Source organism: Amblyraja radiata, chromosome 29, assembly GCF_010909765.2.
Source record: "Amblyraja radiata isolate CabotCenter1 chromosome 29, sAmbRad1.1.pri, whole genome shotgun sequence".
NCBI lineage: Eukaryota > Metazoa > Chordata > Chondrichthyes > Rajiformes > Rajidae > Amblyraja > Amblyraja radiata.
The window spans coordinates 25,079,642-25,096,732 of record NC_045984.1 but is presented as its reverse complement, the minus strand read 5'-3'; the positions used below and the strand labels follow the sequence as shown (position 1 = coordinate 25,096,732).

At 45.8% G+C, this 17,091-nt stretch overlaps 1 protein-coding gene across 5 annotated transcripts in view; it reads left to right on the top strand.

Annotated features, from left to right (window-relative positions):
- Positions 1–17,091, top strand: part of celf5 (CUGBP Elav-like family member 5) — a 429,104-nt gene that overhangs the window by 383,470 nt on the left and 28,543 nt on the right. For 2 of the 5 annotated variants that reach the window (XM_033046938.1, XM_033046937.1), the window contains exons 5-7: positions 2,220–2,299; positions 7,329–7,475; positions 14,219–14,359. In XM_033046938.1, coding sequence (XP_032902829.1) covers positions 2,220–2,299; positions 7,329–7,475; positions 14,219–14,359 — 368 coding nt within the window. The remainder of the gene's footprint in view (positions 1–2,219; positions 2,300–7,328; positions 7,476–14,218; positions 14,360–17,091) is intronic. The other 3 variants (XM_033046941.1, XM_033046940.1, XM_033046939.1) reach the window with 2 other exon arrangements.

Here is a 17,091-nt window from a genome sequence, read left to right as displayed (position 1 = left end):
TGGGAGGAGAGATGGATGAATAAAGGACGGGAAAGGAGGAGGGTGATGGGTGGGCTAGTGGGAGAGGTGGGTGTACAATGGGATGGTGTGGTAGTACAGGTAAAAAGAAAGGTGTAGAGGGAGTATTACTTGAAATGAGAAAATTTAATGTATTTGATAGTAATATTTAGATTAGTTTAGAGATACAGCATGGGAACAGGCCCTTCGGCCCACCGAGACCACACCAACCAACTAGAACTATCCTAACACACACTAGGGACAATTTTACACTTACAATGCATTCAGACCCCTTCATTTTTTCCACATTTTGTTACGTTACAGCCTTATTCTAAAATGGATTAAATTCTTCTTTTTTTTATCATCAATCTATACACAATACCCCATAATAAAAAAGAGAAAACAGGTGTTTAGAAATTTTTGCAAAGTAATTAAAAAGAAATAACTGAAATATCACATTAACATAAGTATTCAGACCCTTTACTTAGTACTTTGTTGAGGCACCTTTGGCAGCGATTACAGCCTCAAGTCTTTTTGGGGATAACGCCACAAGCTTGGCACACCTGGATTTGGGTAGGTTCTCCCATTCTTCTCTGCATATCCTCTCAAGCTCTGTCAGGTTGGATGGGGAGCGTCGATGCACAGCTATTTTCAGGTCCCTCCAGAGATATTCGATTGGGTTCAAATCCGGGCTCTGGCTGGGCCACTCAAGGATATTCACAGACTTGCCACAAAGCCACTCCTGCGTTGTCTTGGCTGTGTGTTTAGGGTCGTTGTCCTGTTGGAAGGTGAACCTCTGCCCCAGTCTGAGGTCCAGAACGCTCTGGAGCAGGTTTTCATCAAGGATCTCTCTGTACTTTGCATTCATTTTTCCCTCAATCCTGACTAGTCTCCCAGTTCCTGCCGCTGAAAAACATTCCCACAGCATGATGCTGCCACCACTATGCTTCACTGTAGGTATTGTATTGGCCAGGTGATGAGTGGTGCCTGATTTCCTCAAGACGTGACACTTGGCATTCAGGCCAAAGAGTTCAATCTTGGTTTCATCAGACCAGAGAATCTTGTTTCTCATGTCTTTTGGCAAACTCCAAGCGGGCTGTCATGTGCCTTTTACTGAGGAGTGGCTTCCGTCTGGCCACTCTACCATAAAGGCCTGATTGGTGAAGTGCTGCAGATATAGTTGTCCTTCTGGAAGGTTCTTCCATCTCCACAGAGGAACTCTGGAGCTCTATCAGAGTCACCTCCCTGACCAAGACTCTTTTCCCCCGATTGCACAGTTTGGCCGGGCAGCCAGCTTTATGAAGAGTCCTGGTGGTTCCAAAGTTCTTCCATTTGAGAATGACAGAGCATACTGTGCTCTCCGGGACCTGCAATGCTGCAGAAATTGTTTTATACCCTTCCCAGATCAGTGTCTCAGCACAATCCTGTCTCGGAGGTCTACGGCCAATTCCTTCGTCTTCATGGCTTGGTTTTTACTCTGACAGGCACTGTCAACTGTGGGACCTTATATAGACACATGTGTGCCTTTCCAAATCACGTCCAATCAATTTAATTCACCACTGGTGGACTCCAATCAAGTTGTAGAAACATCTCAAGGATAATCAATGGAAACTGTATGCACCTAAGCTCAATTTTGAGTGTCATAGCAAAGGGTCTGAATACGTGTGATATTTGTAAATGTGATATTTCAGTTATTTATTTTCAATTACTTTGCAAAAAATTCTAAACACCTGTTCTTCATTCTGGGGTATTGTGGGTAGATTGATGATTAAAAAAATGAATTTAATCCATTTTTAAATAAGGCTGTAATGTAACGTAACAAAATGTGGAAAAGGTGAAGGGGTCTGAATACTTTCTGAATGCACTGTATACCAAGCCTGTTAACCTACACGCCTGTACGTCTTTGGAGTGTGGGAGAAAACTGAAGATCTCTGAGAGAAAACCCACACAGGTCACGGGGAGAACAGAACATACAAACTCCCTACAGACAAGCACCCGTAGTCAGGATCGAACCCGGGTCCCTGGCGCTGTAAGGCAGCAGCTCTACCGACGTGCTGCCGTGCCGGCCTGGGAAGATCGGTAGCTGCCAAAGTTGCTGATGGGGTGGAATGAATTAAAGTACGAGGAGGCTCTTGTGGACCAGTCTGTACATGTAACGTAATGATAGCTGTGCGTTCAATGTAATTCTCTGTTGAAGCTTTCCCCTCTTATTCTACCCACAGGTTGCGCATTTGTGAAGTTCTCCACACACACTGAAGCCCAGGCAGCCATTAACGCACTACACGGCAGTCAAACAATGGCGGTGAGTTTTGTCGTGTCGGGGGAGGGAGGGGGGTAGAATACATGCTCCCTGTATGCCCCATAGTTGAGCTTAATTTATTTAAGTTTAGTTTAGTTTATTGTCACGTGTCCCGAGGTACAGTGAAAAGGTTTTGTAGCGTGCTATCCAGTCAGTAGAAAAATTATACATGATTACAATCGAGCCGTCCGCAGTGTAAAGTCAGAAATGCTGCTGTCGGGAAAAAAATATTCTGATTGGTCATTAGTTAATAAGTAATAGGAGCAGAATTAGGCCATTCAGCCCATCAAATTTACTCCATCATTCACTCATGGTTGATCTATTTATCCCAAATCTAATCCCATTCTCCTGCCTTGGCCTCCACAGCCACTTGTGGCAATGTATTCCACAGATTCACCTCCTTCTGACTAAAGAAATTCCTCCTGATCTCCTTCAGAAAAGGAACATCCTTTAATTCTGAGGCTCTGTCCTCTGGTCCTAGACTCTCCCACTAGTGGAAACATCCACTCCACATCCACTCTATCCAGGCCTTTCACTATTTGGTACGTTTCAACGTGGTCCCCCCTCATCTTTCTAAACTCCAACGAGGGGAGGACCAGTGCTGTCAAACACCCTGTCTCGTAGATAGGGTAGACAGAGCTTCTAAGGGGCCTGCCCCACTTGGGCGTCATTTGCGCGTATTTACGCAACATCATTTACGCGTCACGATGCACAACGCGCAACGTGACGCGTGCATTACGCGCGCATGGCGTGCATTACATGCGCATGGCGTGTGGTGAGGCGTGGTGGCGTAGGCAGTGACGCACGGTAGCGCGCACCGCCCCAGGATTTTTGGGATTCTCAAAATCCTCGCGCGCCACATCCGTGACATGCAAATGACGCCCCAAGTGGGACAGGCCCTTTAGTCTCCTGGTAATCTACAGGGGTAGCTGACAATCTAAAGGTTGTAATGAAATCATTTGGCAGGGCTGAAGAAGGGTGTCGGCCCAAAATGTCACCTATCCATGCCCTCCAGAGATGCTGCCTGATCCGCTGAGTTACTCCAACACTTTTGTGTCGCATTTTCAATTAACAGGATCTAATCACTTTCGTACCTGGAACCTTATTGTGCAAAAAACAATTATAAAAGTCCCTTTTTGTCCGTGATTCTCCACATGGTACACATTTCAGCAGATTCCTCATTCCACAGAGAGATGAACATTAATCGGCAAAAGCGTGAATAATATTTTGAAATAAGTACATTCAGCTTAATGGCCCAAGTATTAAGAAGCAATTGGCTGTTAAAGACACCAAGACACAGACCGGCAGGCAGCCCATTAAGTAATTAAGTCGGCTGCTAGCTACCTGGCCTGGATCATTGCTTTTAGTACTCCCCAGACCTCAGTCAGTCTCTGTTGGTGGTTTGTATGCGAGATGGAGGAGAGAGCCTGCTGGTTCTCAGGTCAGGACACTCTCTCTTTGCTCTTGAAGATACCGCTGAAAGCAGAGGCTGAAGCAAAACTGCTCTCACTTGTGTAGTTTACTGCAAGCAGTCAGCCCAGCTATATTGTACAATGGGATGGTGTAGTGCCTCGGCACAAGCCATCTCACACCCTCTATGCGGCCACACAGCAGTTATTTGCCAGGTTTTTAGCATTAGATAGACACAAAAAGCTAGAGTCACTCAGAGGGACAGGCAGCATCTCTGCAGAGAAGGAATGGGTGACGTTCTGGGTCCAGACCTCTGAGCAGTGCTGTGCTTAGCAGGGCAGTGCTGAACTACTATCTACCTCTTTGGCGACCCTCGGACTATCCTTGATCGGACTCTGCCGGCTTTACCTCGCACTAAATGTTATTCCCTTGTCATACACTGTAAATGACTCGGTTGTAATCATGTGTTGCCTTTCTGCTGACTGGTTAGCACGCAACAAAAGCTTTCCACTGTCCCCCCAGTACACGGGACAATATACTCAACTGAACTCCTAGCATCCTACAGTCATACAGCACGGAAATAGGCCTTTCTTCCCAATCTGCCCATGCCAGCAAAGATGCTGCCAGAAACATGGCAAGTCTTGTATACTGCCTCAGTGTAATCTACTATTCTCAAACTCTTGCCCTCAAGTATGAATGTGCTTATGTATCGTGAGATTTTTTACTGAACTGTACGCATAAAGAGAAATCCACTGGTATCTCACTCATAAACACAGGGCTGTAAAGAACCATCAAACCCATCTAAGGGTAATCTCCCATTTGCCTGAGTTTGGACCAGTTAGACCCCTCTCCCATCAGGCAAAGGGTACAGAGTTTGAAAACGCACACCTTCAGATTCAGGGACAGTTTCTTCCGAGCTGTTATCAGGCAACTGAACCAACCTCTCACCAACTAGAGTGACCTGCCATCTAGGTCATTGGAGACCTTTGAGCTATCTTTAATCAGACTTTGTGTGAGATAGGTAACTGCAGATGCTGGTTTAAACCGAAGACAGACACAAAAAGCTGGAGTAACTCAGCGGGACAGGCAGCATCTCTGGAGAGAAGGAATGGTTGACGTTTCGGGTCGAGACTTTATTGGACTTTATCTTACACTAAATGTTGTACTCTTTATCCACAGTTTGTATCCACTGTGGACAGCTTGATTGTAATCATGTGTAGTGTTTTCTTTGACTGGATAGCTTTTCACTGTACCTCAGTAATGTGCAATAATAAACCAAACTAAACTAAATGAAAGTAAAATAAATGAGAACAAACTAAACGAAATGAAATTAAACAAAACTAAACTAAAAACATTTCTCCTTACTTTTCATTATTTACCCTCTGAACCCACCATTGATTGAGCATGGGCATGATGGGTGGAATGGCCTCCCTCTATGCTGCACCATTCGATGTATCTATGAGGAAACATGGAAAAGGATGTTTCTCCAGCAAACGGGCGAGGAATAATTGGGGAAGTCCCTATGAGCTCTTTGCCGAAGGCAAATCCTCAATCTCCCCTGGGATGTGAATCTGATTTTCCATGAACGGAAGGATTTGACTGCATTTCTCTGTGTTATAGAAAATAGAACACAGCACAGCACAGCGTCCTTAGGACACAGTTGCAACACAGGAACAGGCTCTTCGTCCCACAATGTCCATTCTGAACATGATGCCAATCAAACTAATAGCCCACTGAATTGTCAAAATGTAGAAACAAGGAAGTGTTGGTGCTGGTTTACACTAAAGGATAAGTGATGTTTCAGGTCGGGACCAGTTTATTGTGGAATTCATTGCCACAGAAGGCTGTAGAGGCCAAGTCAATGGATACTTTTTGTACGACAGAGATAGATAGATTCTTGATCAGTACAGGTGTCAGGGGTTATGAGGAGAAGGCAGGAGAATGGGGTTGAGATCGATCAACGTGCCACCCACTATCATACATGATCAACAGTGTTTTGGATTCACTCCCCCAGTTGTTGGGTTTAAGCATGGCTCTATTCCATGAGGGATTGGAGGTGCTAACATCATGGATTATGTCTGGACTGATGCCCAACATTAGAGTCATAGAGTCACACAGCATGGAAATAGGCCCTTCGGCCCAATGCAACCTTGCTGACGAAGATGCCCTATTAAAGCTAGTCTCATTTGCCTGCATTTGGTCCAGATCCTTCTTTTTTTTTTCTTTTTTTTTCTTTCTTTTTTTTAAATTAGAAGTACAGTAAATTACAGTAATACACATCACATATATCTTGTTACATTTGTTGTACCACTTCATTTATTCGAGCTTTGAAAAAGGTAGAAATAAAAGAAGTAAGGAAAGTGAGCAAGAATCGTGAAGGTGCAGGAAAGTGTTGGGAAAAGAAAGCCCCTTAGGGAAGGAGTTAGAGAAGGAAGTAAAGAAAGGAAATAGACCCTTGAAAGAAAAGAAAAAAAGGAAAAACAATCGCTCTATTATAACACAAAACTCCGCAAAAAAGGATATACCAACCGTGTTTTGTTTTTTATTTTATACCCCCCGGTACCAGATCCTGGTACCATTTATGTTTTAAATTACTATTGCACCGGCCCAGATCCTTCTAAACCTTTCCTTTCCACATACCTATCTAGATTGTAACAAGAATTTGAATGTTGTTATTGTACCTGCCTCACCTACGTCCTCTGGCAGCTCATTCCATTTGCCCACAAACTACTAAATGAGCAAGATCCTCCCTCAGGTTCCTGGGTAAAGGTCACTGTTCATTCACCCTATTGATTCCCCTCATGGCTGGACAGTGATGCCCAACATTAGCCTGGGAATAGATAGACACAAAATACAGGCAGCATCTCTGGATAGAAGGAATGGGTGACATTTCGGGTCGAGACCCTACTGCATCAGTCTGAAGAACGGTGTCGACCCGAAACGTCACCCATTCCTTCTCCTCAGAGATGCTGCCTGTCCTGCTGAGTTACTCCAGCATTTTGTATCTTATCTTAGACAATAGACAATAGACAACAGTGATATCTTCCACAGGTCATAAGGAATAGGAATTAGGCCATTTGGCCCATCAAGTCTACGTCGCCATTTGATCATGGCTGATTTATCCCTCCCTCCTAAAAGCCCTGTCCCACGGTACAAGTTCATTCCAAGAGCTCTCCCGAGTTTGCCCTGATTCGAACTCGAAGATTTACGGTAATGGCCACTCGTCGGTACTCGGGGCTCTCGTGGACATTTTTCAACATGTTGAAAAATCTTCACGAGTCTTATCGTGCCTACTTGCCGTTAGCGAGTCTTCCCGAGTACCTGCCATTAACGTAACGAGCTGCTAAGAGACGTCCCCGAGCTCCGACGTACCCACTACGTTCATTCTCCGTGCTTACCAAGAGTTTGATTATTTTTTTAAACTCGGGAGAGCTCTTGGAATGAACTCGTACCGTGGGACAGGGGTATAACCCTTCTCCCCGTAACCTCTGACACCCGTACTGATCATGAGCAAAGGGTAGTAGCAGGGAGAGCCGGTCTCTTTGCCCGACTCTGGGCCCTGGATCTCTGTATTGAACGCGCGAGACCTCGGGTTGACAGCATCTCTCTTGTGCATTTCCAGGGCGCGTCCTCCAGCCTCGTGGTGAAGTTTGCCGACACAGACAAAGAACGCACACTGCGCCGCATGCAGCACATGGTGGGCCAGTTCGGAATGTTCAACCCTATACCCCTGCACTTCAACAACACCTACAGCTCCTACGCACACGCGGTACGTATCCATCTCAACGTATAACCCTCCCCCCTTGGAAAACCTTCACTCCCTCAGCTTCCCTCTCATCCCCTTGCTCATCCCGTCTCCCACCACAAAGGACAGAGTTTGCATTTCCATTGTGTCTTTCAGGGCATCCCAAGCTCCGAAATTAAAATGCTTTGGAAGGTTATTCACTGCTTTCAGGTGCGGGAATATTATAACTAGCTTTAGTTTTAGTTGCAGCATGGATTACAAGCCCTTCGGCCCACCGAGACCATGCTGACTATCGATCACTCATTCACTCTGGTTCAGTGTTATATCGCTTTCTCATCCACTCGCTGCACACCAGGGACAATTTACAGAGTGCAGTTAAACTACAAACCTACATGCCCTTGGGATGTGGGAAGAAACCGGAACACCTGGAGGAAAACCAACGCAGTCACAGGGAGAATGTGCAAACTCCACACAGACAGCACCCAAGATCAGGATCGAACCCAGGTCTCTATTTGAGTATAGGAGCAGGGAGGTTCTACTGCAGTTGTACAGGGTCTTGGTGAGACCAGACCTGGAGTATTGCGTACAGTTTTGGTCTCCTAATCTGAGGAAAGACATTCTTGCCGTAAAGGGAGTACAGAGAAGGTTCACCAGACTGATTCCTGGGATGTCAGGACTTTCATATGAAGAAAGACTGGATAGACTTGGCTTGTACTCGCTAGAATTTAGAAGATTGAGGGGGGATCTTATAGAAACTTACAAAATTCTTAAGGGGTTGGACAGGCTAGATGCAGGAAGATTGTTCCCGATGTTGGGGAAGTCCAGAGCAAGGGGTCACAGTTCAAGGATAAGGGGGAAATCTTTTAGGACCGAGATGAGAAAAACATTTTTCACACAGAGAGTGGTGAATCTCTGGAATTCTCTGCCACAGAAGGTAGTTGCGGCCAGTTCATTGGCTATATTTAAGTTAGATGTGGCCCTTGTGGCTAAAGGGATCAGGGGGTATGGAGAGAAGGCAGGTACAGGATACTGAGTTGGATGATCAGCCATGATCATATTGAATGACGGTGCAGGCTCGAAGGGCTGAATGGCCTACTCCTGCACCTATTTTCTATGTTTCTATGTTTCTATGTTTCTACTGCTGTGAGGCAGCAGCTTTACCAGCTGTGCCACTGGGCCGGCTCTGGTGCAGTGTTGCATAGTAATCCAGTGATGCAGACTGAGTGTAAATTCCATCATCACAGTTGTGCGATTTAAATTTTGTTAATAAACAAGAATTTAAACTAAAGCGACGATTTGTTAGTAGAGTAATGTCGAGCACCAAAGCACTGAAATATTTTTTAAAACCTCGGATTTTTACTAATATTTAGTGTAGGGGAACTGCAGATGCTGGTTTAAACCAAAGATAGACACAAAAAGCTGGAGGAACTTAGCGGAACAGGCAGCATCTCTGGAGAGAAGGAATGGGTAACGTTTCAGGTCGAGACCCTTCTTCAGACCTAATATTTGCTAATATTCACCAGGAAAGTAAATCTAGCACTTTATCTGCTCTAGCTGTAGCAACAGATACAACAATGTGGTTGATTCTTAAATAGCCAACCGACTGGCCAAGCTCAAGGTAATTGTGATAAGCAATAGATGCCTGTCCCAGCTAATAATGCATAGATCCTGAAACATAAATGACAGTAAAATTCTGCAAACAACAATGTGATGATTTAGCAATGTATTGGGTGAGCGATAAATATTGGCCAGAACATGATGGATAACTTCCAACTCTTCATCAAGCAGTACAAATGGCTGGATTTTCATCCACGCTGGTAGCATTGAATGCTTCATATAGTTTAGTTTAGAGATACAATGTGGAAACAGGCCACCGCGTCTGCGCCGACCATCGATCACCCATATACTATCCCACACACGAGGGCCAATTTTGCAGAAGTCATTTAACCTACAAACCTGCTGGTCTTTGGAATGTGGGAGGAAACCGGAGCACCCGGAGAACACCCACGCGGCCACGGGAAGAACGTCCAAACTCCGTACGGGCAGCTCCCGTAGTCAGGATCGAACCCGGGTCTCAGGCGGCTGTAATGCAGCAACTCTGCCTCTGTACCACTGTGCCACCAAGAAACCTCTATTGAAGCCAATTGTGTGGGAATTTCAGAGTCGAACAGGGCAGCACAGTGGCGCAGCTAGTGGAGCTGCTGCCTCATAATTCCACAGATGCCCAGGTTCGATCTTGACTCTGGGTGTTGTCAGTGTGGAGTTTGCACGTTCACCCTGTGAATGATAAGCGGGAAATCTTTTAGGACCGAGATGAGAAAAACCTTTTTCACACAGAGAGTGGTGAATCTGTGGAATTCTCTGCCACAGAAGGTAGTTGAGGCCAGTTCATTGGCTATATTTAAGAGGGAGTTAGATGTGGCCCTTGTGGCAAAAGGGATCAGGGGGTATGGAGAGAAGGCAGGTACAGGATACTGAGTTGGATGATCAGCCATGATCATATTGAATGACGGTGCAGCCTCGAAGGGCCGAATGGCCTACTCCTGCACCTATTTTCTATGTTTCTATGATCACTTAGCCTTCCTCTGGGTCCTCCCGTTTCCTCCGACAGACTTGTGGGTTTGTGGGTTAATTGGCCTATGTAAATTGCTCCTCGTGTGAAGGGAGCGGATGCACGTGGGTTAACATAGAACAAGCCCGAGCAGGTGATCGATGGTCAGCGTGGGCGTGGTGGGCCGAATGGTCTGTTTCCGTGCTTGCAATTGTAAAAATTGCACAAGAAATCATATGGAAAATTATAGTGAATATTTTTTACATCAGGAGAAAGTGGAGAATGTGAAATTCACAGTTGAGATGAAACACAGATGTATTTAATGGGAAGTAGATGTTCAAGTTCATATTCTAAGGTGGGAGAGGCTGATGTGACTGGCATTGACTGGGTTCTGTTTAGAACAGAGTGGCAGAATGCACCGGGGGGCCACGGAGAAGTGTCAGTCTTGAGCTGAATTCAATGACTGATATTTAACGAGGGAAATATTCATAGTCACACAGGCCCATATCCCTCTAAACCTATCCTATCCATGTACTTGTCTAAAGGTTTCTTAAGCATTGCGATAGTCCCTGCCTCAACTACCTCCTCCGGCACCTCGCTCCATGTACCCACCAACAGGGGAATATTGTCTCATAATCCGCAAACTGCCATCTCCCTGCCTCACTCAAAACAGATTTCAGATTGTGATCATTAAATAGCAGTCTTGAAGTGGTGAGCAAATTGTCTTTTAAAAGCACTTTGGTTACTTTGTTAAAGCCTTGGGCTGCGGCTGTAAGAACCACTTGGATGGTGTTTAGTTTATATTGGCAGCCATCACTTAATCCCTGTGCAAACATTTGTTTCTTAGCTCTGGCCATGTAGAGCCTGATTATGGCCTTGTCCGCTTGTCAGATGTCGGCGGAGGGGGGAACCAGCAATCCCGAGCCTGGAGGTTGTAGCTTTTTACGGCCAGGCAAAAATGACAAAAATAAAATTCGCCAATCGATCAAACAGTGAAGTTGAGTTGGTGAATTGGGGATACAGTGCGATACAGCTCGGTGGCGAGATCACCGCAGGGCGGGGTGGGTGGGGGGGCGAGGTAGATCTGAACTACGTCAAAACCGTTCTTGCATAACATTGCCACCGAATGCGCGCTGATTCAGTCGGCTTCTTAGAAATCATCCCCCAAACACCATATGGCACGATGAATTGCTTCCGAAGTGCAGTCACAGCTGAAGCAGATGGGAGCACTGGGTGGAAACATATTGTGAGCAGCACGCTCTCATCGGCTACGTTACAATCAGTGGCGAGCAGGAGCATATTCTCTTGGGTGGGTGGGTGTGTGTGTGTGTGTGTGTGCGTGTGTGTGTGTGTGTGCGTGTGTGTGTGCGTGTGTGTGTGCGTGTGTGTGTGCGTGCGTGTGTGCGTGCGTGTGTGCGTGTGTGCGTGTGTGTGTGCGTGCGTGTGTGGCAAAGGCCAGCGGGGACACCAGGTGGAGCTCTTGGCTCTTTTGGTGATTACAATCAAGGGGACCTCCTGAACCAAGAGATGCACTGGTTGCTTCATTTTAAAGGTGGAATACTGGAAATACACACAAAGCCTTTGGTGAGGCATTGAAGCTGCTCGGTGCTCAGGGATAGTGACGGACAATCCATGGCTCCACCTGGGTGCTGTCGGACTTTGCTAGTAATACTGCAGATTAATAATACGCAGTCGGTAGAGCTGCAACCTCGCAGCGCCAAAGACCCAAGTTCGATCCTGACCTCGGGTGCTCCCTTTAGCTTTTATTTTACTTTAGTTTATTTTTCATGCGTTCCGAGGTACGGTGAAAAACGTTTTGTTGCGGAACTAACCAGTCAGCGGAAAGACAATACATGATTACAATCTTGTCATCCACAGTGTACAGATACATGGCAAAGGGAATAATATTTAGGACAAGATAAAGTCCAGTAAAGTCCGACTCTGTTGGAGTAGAGGTTTAAAAGAGTGGAGTGATTGTGTTGAGTGATTGCAGATCCACTCTGGGTCCAACACACACACAGCTTGGGCACCATCTTGGAATCTCTGTGTGGAGTTTGCACGTTTTCCCTGTAACGGCTGGGTTTCCTCTGGGTGCTCTGGTTTCCTCCCACATCACAAAGATGTGTGAGTTTGTGGATTATGTGGCCTCTATAAATTGCCACTAGTGTGTAGGGAATAGATGAGAAAGTAGGATAACATAGAACTAGTGTGAACGAGTGTGATGGTTGGTATGGACTTGATGGGCCGAAGGGCCTATTACCATGCTGTATCTCTAAATACTAATGACTTCAGTTAGCTCTGTCATCTCTGAACCCGTCTCATCTCTGAAGCACAGTTTGAAGACCCACCCCATGACACTTAAGACATAAATCTAGGCTTATCTCCTGTAAAATACATATTAATATTATTGAGTTGGAGGTGCTGTCTTTCAGATCTGAAAGATCTGTTTGCTCTCTTCTGTAAGTGTGGAGAGTAGCATGGCATGCGTGAAATACATCCACAGATTCTTCCAGCACACGTGGAGGCCATTTGACCCATCAAGTCCATGCTGGCTTTCTGTAGAGCAACCCGCCAGTCCCATTCTCACATTTTACCACCACGAAGACAGGTGGCGGGGCAGGTAGGTAGGTAGCATTGGGGATGTAGGGAGGCTGCAGAAGGGCTTGGGCTGCGTGTAAGAATGGGTATAGAATTATCAAAGAAGTAGCAGAGTGTACAGCCATGCATTTTGGCAGAAGGCATAAAGGCGTAGACTACTTTCTAAATGGGCAGAGGATTTAGAAATCGGAGCTACAAAGGGACTTGGGAATGCTGGTGCAGGATTTCCAAAAGGTTCATTTGCAGATTGAGTAGATAGTAAAGAAGGCAATTGCAATGTTACCATTCATTTCGAGGGGAGCAGAATATAAAAACAGGGATGTAATGTTGAGGCTTTACAAGGTGCTGGTGAGCCACATTTGGAATATTGTGAGCAAATGTGGGGCCCATATCTGAGGAAGGATTGAAGAGGGTCCACAGATGTTTTACAAGAATTAACCCGGGCACGTTTGGCTTAATGCATGAGGGGCGTTTGAAGTCTCTGTGCATGTACTTGCTGGCGTTTAGAAGGATGAGGAAGAATCTCATTGAAAGCTACCAGATAACGAGAGGCTTCGATAGTGTGGACAAGGAAAGGAGGTTTCCAGTAATGGGAGAGTCAAGGACCAGAGTGCACAGCCTCAGAATAAAAGGATGTACCTTCAGAATGGCGATGAGGAGGAATTTCTTTAGCCAGAGGGTAGTGAATCCAAGGAATTAATTCCCCCAGATGGCTGTGGAGACAAGACATTGGATATTTTTTAAGCAGGAGATTGATGGGTTCTTGATTAGGAAGGGGGTCAATGGTTATGGGGAGCAGGCAGGAGAATGGGGTTGAGAGGGAAAAATAAATCAGCAATTATTAAATAGCGGAACAAACCCCATTGGGCTGAATGATCTAATTCTGCTCCAATGTTATTTAGGTTTAGTATTATAGATACAGCGCAGATACAGGCAGTTCGGCCCACCGAGTCCGTGCCGACCTGCGATCCCCGCACACTAACACTATCCCACACACACTAGGGACAATTAAACCAAGCCAATTAACCTACTAACCTGAACATCTTTGGAGTATGGGAGGAAACCGGAAATCCCAGCGAAAACCCATGCAGGTCACGTTGAGAACGTACAAACTCCATACAGAAAGCACCCATAGTCAGGATCGAACCCTGGTCACTGGCGCAGTAAGGCAACAAATCTACCATTGCGCCACCGTGCCACCACCTATGTCTTCTGGACATGGCCTTGCCAGTTTATTATAAGAGATAGGAGTAGAATTTGCCATTCGGCCCTTCAAGTCTACTTCAGCCATTCAATCATGGCTGATCTACCTCTCCCTCCTAACCCCATTCTCCTGCCTTCTCCCCATAACCTCTGGCACCCGCGCTATTTTCCTCGAGTGATGTCCATTGTTTCCTTTTGTAATCATTGATTGTCTCTGTGTCCATCGCCCTCACAGGCAGACAAACCGAGGTCATTATATTAGTTGTGTAACTATGTTCTTCCTATTACCCCAAACCGTCAATCAGCGTCTCCTAATCTTTGTGCCATTAGCAACCAGTAGCAAAAAAAGTTTTTCTTTGTCTATCTTACCTGAATCTGTGATTACTTTGAAAACCTCTGTCAAATCTGCTTTCAGTCTCCTTCGCTCCATGGACAACAGTCCCAGCTTCTCCAGCCTAAGCTTGAAGTTAACATCCCTCACCCTGGAACCATTCTTGTAGGTTCACAGCCTTCCTCAAGTGATGACTACAATTGGACATTCCCTGCGTTTTATCCAGTAAATTTTACTATAATCTATATTATCTGCTCCATTGTCATGTTGTTTTGTGGGATCCTGCCATGCACACATTGTTTGCTGTGTTCCTTACATTACAACAACAACTGGGTTGATGCCAGAGAAATGCCAAACCTGCCTTTATCATTTTCACTCCTTGAACACACATTTGCTCTGTTGTCAGCAGACACTGCTCACACTATAGGCTTGAGAAATCACCAGCGGGTTGACTTAACTCCACACCCGCAAGATTAAGCAGGGAAGAGATTGAAAGATGACCTGGTAGTTGCCTTTATGGTTGCCGGTTGGTAGTGTGGACAGAGGGAACACATTTCCCAACGTGGAACTGTCAAAACATGGGATCAGTAAATGACCGTTACTAAATACGAAAGAAAGCTCATTATTAAGAGTGTTGGAAAGGAACTGCAGATGCTGGTTTAAACCGAAGATGGACAACAAAAAAAGCTGGAGCAACTCAGCGGGGGCAGGCAGCATCTCTGGGGAGAAGGAATAGGTGATGTTTTGGGTCGAGACCGTACTCCAGATTGAAAGTCACGGAAAAGGGACCCGAGAGATATAGACGATGATATGGAGAGGTGTTGAGCAAAGGATACATAGAAAATAGGTGCAGGAGTAGGCCATTCGGCCCTTCGAGCCTGCACCGCCATTCAATATGATCATGGCTGAAAGACATGGATAAATGTAACAATGATAAAGGAAATTGTTAGCTGTTGTTGGGTGAGAACGAGAAGCTGGTGCGTCTTGGGTGGGGCAGGAATGGAGAGAGAGCGAATGCAGGTCAATATTCATACCACTGGGTTGTAAGCTGCCCAAGTGAAATATGAGATGGCGTTCCTCCAATTTGCGTTTAGCCTCACTCTGACAATGGAGGAGGTCTAAGACAGGAAGGTCAGTACGGGGATGGGCAAATTGGAGGAACAGCATCTCATATCTCTAACTCTGTTAAAAGAGCTACTTCATTGAAGTGGGACATAAGAAAGAGGAACAAGAGCAGCCCACAGGTTTCATTGGATATGATCCACTCTTTCCCGCCAGTTTCCCATAGGCTTTGACTCCCTGTAGTCCAAACCTGCGTCTAGCTCAGCGTTGGAGGCTCATAGAGTCATAGAACTCATGGAGTCATGCAGCCCGTCAGCCCAAGGCATCCATGCCAACCGAGTTGGGCAGAAGGTCGAGTGGCTGCGTTACAGTGCCAGGGACCCGAGTTCGATCCTGACTACGGGTTGGCATATGGAATGAACTGCAGGGGGAGGTAGTTGAGGCAGGTACTATCACAACGTGTAAGAACATTTGGACTGGTACATGGATGGGCGAGGTCGAGAGGCAAACGGGCCAAATGCAGGCAGGTGGGACTAGTACGGATGGTGCATGTTGGTCGGCGTGGGCAAGTTTAGGTGAAAGGCCAGTTTCCACACCATATGACTCTATGACTATCCTAAAAAGCACACTCTTTAAAATAGAACTGTTTAGTGTGTTTAGTGTGGGGAGTGAGAAAGCTCCAACGCCCAAAACTATACAGTAACTGTTGGATGTAGACAGTGCTATTTGGATGAGCAGTGAGGGGAGGGATATGGATCATACACAGGCAGAGGAGGATTAGTTTAACTTGGTATCATCGAGTCACAGTCATATAGCACAGAAACAGGCCCTTCGGCCCATGCCGACCAAGATACTTCATTTACACTGGTCCCACCTGCCAATGTTTGGCCCATGTTCCTCTAAACCTTTCTTATCCTTGTGAATATAAACACAAAATGTTGGAGTAACTCAGCAGGGCAGGCAACAACTCTGGATAGAAGGAATGGGTGACGTTTCGGGTCGAGACCCTTCTTCAGATGTCATCCATTCCTTCTATCCAGAGATGCTGCCTGTCCCGTTGAGTTACTCCAGCATTACTCGTCTATCTTCAGTTAAAACCAGCATCTGCAGTTCCTTCCTACAACAAGTGAATTTAAATGCTGTTATAGTACCTGTCTCAACTACTTCCTCTGGCAGCTCATTCCATGTACCCAACACCCTCTGTGTGATAAAGGTTGCCGCCCAGGTTCCTATTAAAAATATCCCCTCTCACCTCAAACCTGTGCCATCTGGTTCTAGATTCCCATACTCTGGTTAAAGGCTGCATTCACCCTATCTATTCCCCTTATCTTCTTATACACCACTCAAAGATCACCCTTCACCTGTGCTTCGAGGAGTAAAGTCCTAGCCTGCCCAACCACTTCCAACAGTTCAGCCCTTTAAGTCCTGGCACTATCTACATAAATCCTCTCTCCACTCATTCCAGCTTAAATTGTTCCGCATGGACATTGTGGGCCGAAGTGCCTGTTACTGTGCTGTTCTGTTCTATGTTCTATGTCCTATATTCTATAACTGTTACATTGGCTAAAAGCAATGCACAATTGTATTATCACCTCCTTGATTTTGTTAATTTTCAATTCCAATGAATTTTAAGAGGATGTTGCCAGGACTCGAGGGCCTGAGCTATGGGGGGAGGTTGAGCAGTCTAGGACGCTATTCCTTGGAGCGTAGGAGGATGAGTGGTGATCTTATAGAGGTTTAGAAAACCACGAGAGGAATAAATAGGGTAGATTCACAGAGTCTCTTTGGGGAATCAAGAACCAGAGGACATAGGTTTAAGGTGAAGGGGGAAAGATTTAGTAGGATCCAGAGGGGTAACCTTTTCACGCAAAGGGTGGTAGGTGTATGGATCGAGC